At 42.3% G+C, this 3,674-nt stretch overlaps 1 protein-coding gene across 1 annotated transcript in view; it reads right to left on the reverse strand.

Moving 5' to 3' along the window:
* The window catches only part of LOC109924952 (guanine nucleotide exchange factor VAV3-like), a 203,142-nt gene that overhangs the window by 57,587 nt on the left and 141,881 nt on the right, over positions 1–3,674 (reverse strand). The window contains exons 30-32 of the mRNA XM_048601574.1: positions 2,351–2,419; positions 490–576; positions 300–385 (exon numbers count right to left, since the gene is read on the reverse strand). Coding sequence (XP_048457531.1) covers positions 300–385; positions 490–576; positions 2,351–2,419 — 242 coding nt within the window. The remainder of the gene's footprint in view (positions 1–299; positions 386–489; positions 577–2,350; positions 2,420–3,674) is intronic.

Raw genomic sequence — 3,674 nt, forward strand, 5'->3', positions numbered from 1 at the left:
CTCTCTCTCTCTCACACACACACACAGTCTCTCTCTCTCTCACACACACATACACACACACACACAGAGACTCTCTCTCTCACACACACACACAGTCTCTCTCTCTCTCACACACACATACACACACAGACAGGTTCACAGTCAATCTGAAACCATTCAGCGAATCTTTCTTGTTGAAAAGCTGTGTAGTAATCAGTATTTCTCAATGCCGCTCCTTTTGCTGTTGCTGTTTGGTCCTGCACTGCACTCTGCTGGTTGTAAATCTGAAACACGGAGTTACTGAGGATCCACTAACTCACCGATCCTGTCGAGTCCGTTTGTCCAGGGTCATTAGCCGCATCTCCCCATCCACTTTGGGCCGACCAAACTTTGTGAGAGGTTGGTTCTGAAACACAGAGATTGTCACTTACCAAGAGCACAGTTCAGCTCAAGCATTATAAACTGGCCTGGCAAAATGTTCAGTTTGCACAGTTCGCTTTGAAAACTTACCAGGTTATCAATACAGTGCTGGAACTGATTAATTTCTCGTAGGCACTCATTATCTCGTTTCACTTCGTTGACATATTGAGCTAAGTCCTACAGAGAAAAATCAATAAACCACTCAATTAGCTGAGGAATATTCAAAAGAGGGAATGCTGGGACTTTGTGACCAGTCCAGGAGTGTGAAAGTGTTCTGAGAGGGTGTAACATGCATTGGGATTGAGATTGTGTAACATGTGTCTCTGTGTGTGGGACCAGTCTGTAATTGGAGTCAAATCAACTCATTGTGTAAAATAAATCCGCTTCATCACCCTTGATTAAATCCCTGTGAACTTTCTCTGCTCTAAGGAGAACAATTCCAGCTTGTCCCCTGAAGTCCTTCATCCCTGCTCCCCATTGAGTAAGGGTTATTGCTGGAGATTGTATTAAATTCCATCCCATCAGATGATGCCCTGCAGCTTTGGGTGGGAAATCAAAGGCTCACTGAAGATCTCGAGGGAGACAAATCTCACTCTGATAGTCTTACTAATGCTGTCTAACTAGCCAATTGAACTTATTCCTATTGTCATTGGTGATGATAGGTGTGCGATTTATTTATATATAAAATATTTTAAAGCTTGGATTGAAAAATAGTGGCATATGGGTACCAGTTACTTCTGTAAAGGGTTTTCAAATGAAAAACTAGGTCAAACAATCCTTTCAGAACAGTGACCCAAGCAAGTTTATGTCAGATCAGAAAACCCTGGGTGTTACTGGAATAAGATGTTATACTAAGGTGGTTCATGACAGGTGCAGTTAATATTAAAAACCATCAGTTTGTTTCCAGTCTAGAAAACTCAAGGATTGATTTTTGATTTGAAAAATCAGAGAATACAATTTTTAGGGGAGTTTAGAGGAGACCTGATGATGGCTGGTTAGTCCTTTTCCTGGCAAGGAGTTTTTTTTTCTCTCCAGAGCAGTGAAGAGAATAAGTTAATCCACTAGAAATGTTCAGTTTGTGCAACTTTCAAACAGGAAAGTTTGGGTAGAAATCTGTAGATTATTAGAAGCTCAGAAAGTATAAGCTCAGTTTTGTGAACATTTGTGTAAAAAATACTCCACACTTCACAGGATAGAGACTGGTCAGAATCAGTTAAATTGACCTTAAAAGATTTAATATAAATGTATAATTTCTTCACATTTGAATCACTGAAAAGCAATGGCTTTGGGGAACAGAGCAAAAATTTGTTTTCCTGGCTATTTTAAGATTTTTCCAACTTTGTAAATCTTCGCAAGAACCTTAAAGATTTTTCCAAATGTATTTTATATCTGGATCACTTGGTTCAAGTTTTTTTTTGTTTGTTTTTATCTATTGTTTAATAAACTTCTGTTCTGCTGTTAAAGAAACTCTGCAGCTTCATGTGACTATGTTTCAGTGAATAACCATTACATTAACTACAACAAAAATATATGATCTATCAAGCCAGACTTCATTCTGTGATCTGCATTCTCCAGCAGTACTATCAGCTGGGATCAAAGTACTGTTCTGCAATAAACTACAGCTGCTATTAAGGTAAGTGTCTCCTCTTGTTAAGATTCACCAGTTTTAACTGTTAACTGAACACACCCTCAAACCCAGTACAGAAAGGAGAATTGGTGGTGGCACTTTACCTCAACCACAGAAGGTAATGGTTGTTTCTGCATCATATAAAATAGTCCCATTTAAATAAATCTCCTCTGCACTGTCCCCAAGGACCCGACCTTCTTTGTGATGTATAAGGACCAGCACTGGAAACAACATTAGTGCTGAGAATTCACTGGTATTTTATTTTATTTTAATCTTGGAAACTCAGTCTGAACCCAGTGCATGTTGCCTAGCACCTGTGCCTACCTTCATCGCATCCAGCGCCAGTCGTAAATTTGCCTTCTCCTGACCATCAGGTGTTTGTTTCATAAGCTCCTGTGAAACCACAGAACAGTCTTGGTAAAATAATCACTCGATAACGTCTGAGACTGGCAGGATAAACCGTGACACTGCCTCACCCGGAAACAGTGAAAATATAAACTAATCGATGAGGAGCTGAAGTAGGCTATTCAGCCCCTCTACATATAAATATTGGCCAGGCCAGTAATGCCCACATCCCTTGGGTGAATAAAAACAAAATCAAATATAGCAGCTGTGCCAGCCACTTTCACCCACTGTAATACACACCTCTCTCTCATTCCAGGAGGAAATAAACCTCCCAATGGGGCAGAAAGAGACAAGGTGGGTAATGGCCAGCTGGGTGGTCAGTACTGAAGGGCAGGAGCGTCCTGGAAGTGGATCAAAGATGTGCCAGGAGGGTTCACACAGGCTGGTACATGTCGAATACAAATGTCCCTGGCTGTGGGATGTGTACAGTGAATACCCATGGAGCATGCCCTGATGTTGAGATGGTCCTTACTGTAATTGCCACCTGGCTGTGCTACCCCATCTCTCCACAGCCCCAATTACTCAGACCCTGACCAGATTCTAGCACAGTCACCATTAGACCAGCTTTCAGAGGAAGGGTCATTCGACCTGAAACGTTAACTCTGTTTTCTGCCCACAGGTGCTGGGAGACCTGCTGAGTTTCTCCAGCAATTTGTGATTTGTTTCAGATTGCCAGCATCTGCAGTTCTTTGTTTTTTTCATTGTTGATTCATTTGGTTTTTATACGTGTGGGCAGATACAGAGCCCCTAGTTGTGTGCTATTGCTATTTCTTGTGACTTCTAGCCCCATCTGCTCAGGCATTCTTAGGTTTACACACTCTGACCCTTCCTGCCATGCTCTGATCAGCATTTCCTTTACTCCTGTCTAGCTCCCCTGCCTTGTCTACTCCTTATCACATTATGCTGACCTGTGATCATCAGCCCACCCAGGTTATTGCTTTTGTACAGGCTGACAGCTCCCTCACTACCCACAGATTTACTCAATGACACTGAGTGAGAGCTGTCTCTATCAGGGATGTGGACGACCCCGTACAGGAGAGAAGTGTCTCGGATATCATCCTATGCAGCCTGAGGTCCAGGACTCAGGGGAGATTTTACTAAATTTCCTTTATAATTCCAATTGAATCTAGAATACCTACAATATGGAAGCAGGCCATTCAGCCCAATGAGTCCACACCAACCCTCTGAACAGCATCCCACCCAGACCCAACCCCGTCCCCTATCCCTGTAACCCTGCATTTCC

Source organism: Rhincodon typus, chromosome 10 (assembly GCF_021869965.1).
Source record: "Rhincodon typus isolate 14 chromosome 10, sRhiTyp1.1, whole genome shotgun sequence".
Lineage (NCBI taxonomy): Eukaryota > Metazoa > Chordata > Chondrichthyes > Orectolobiformes > Rhincodontidae > Rhincodon > Rhincodon typus.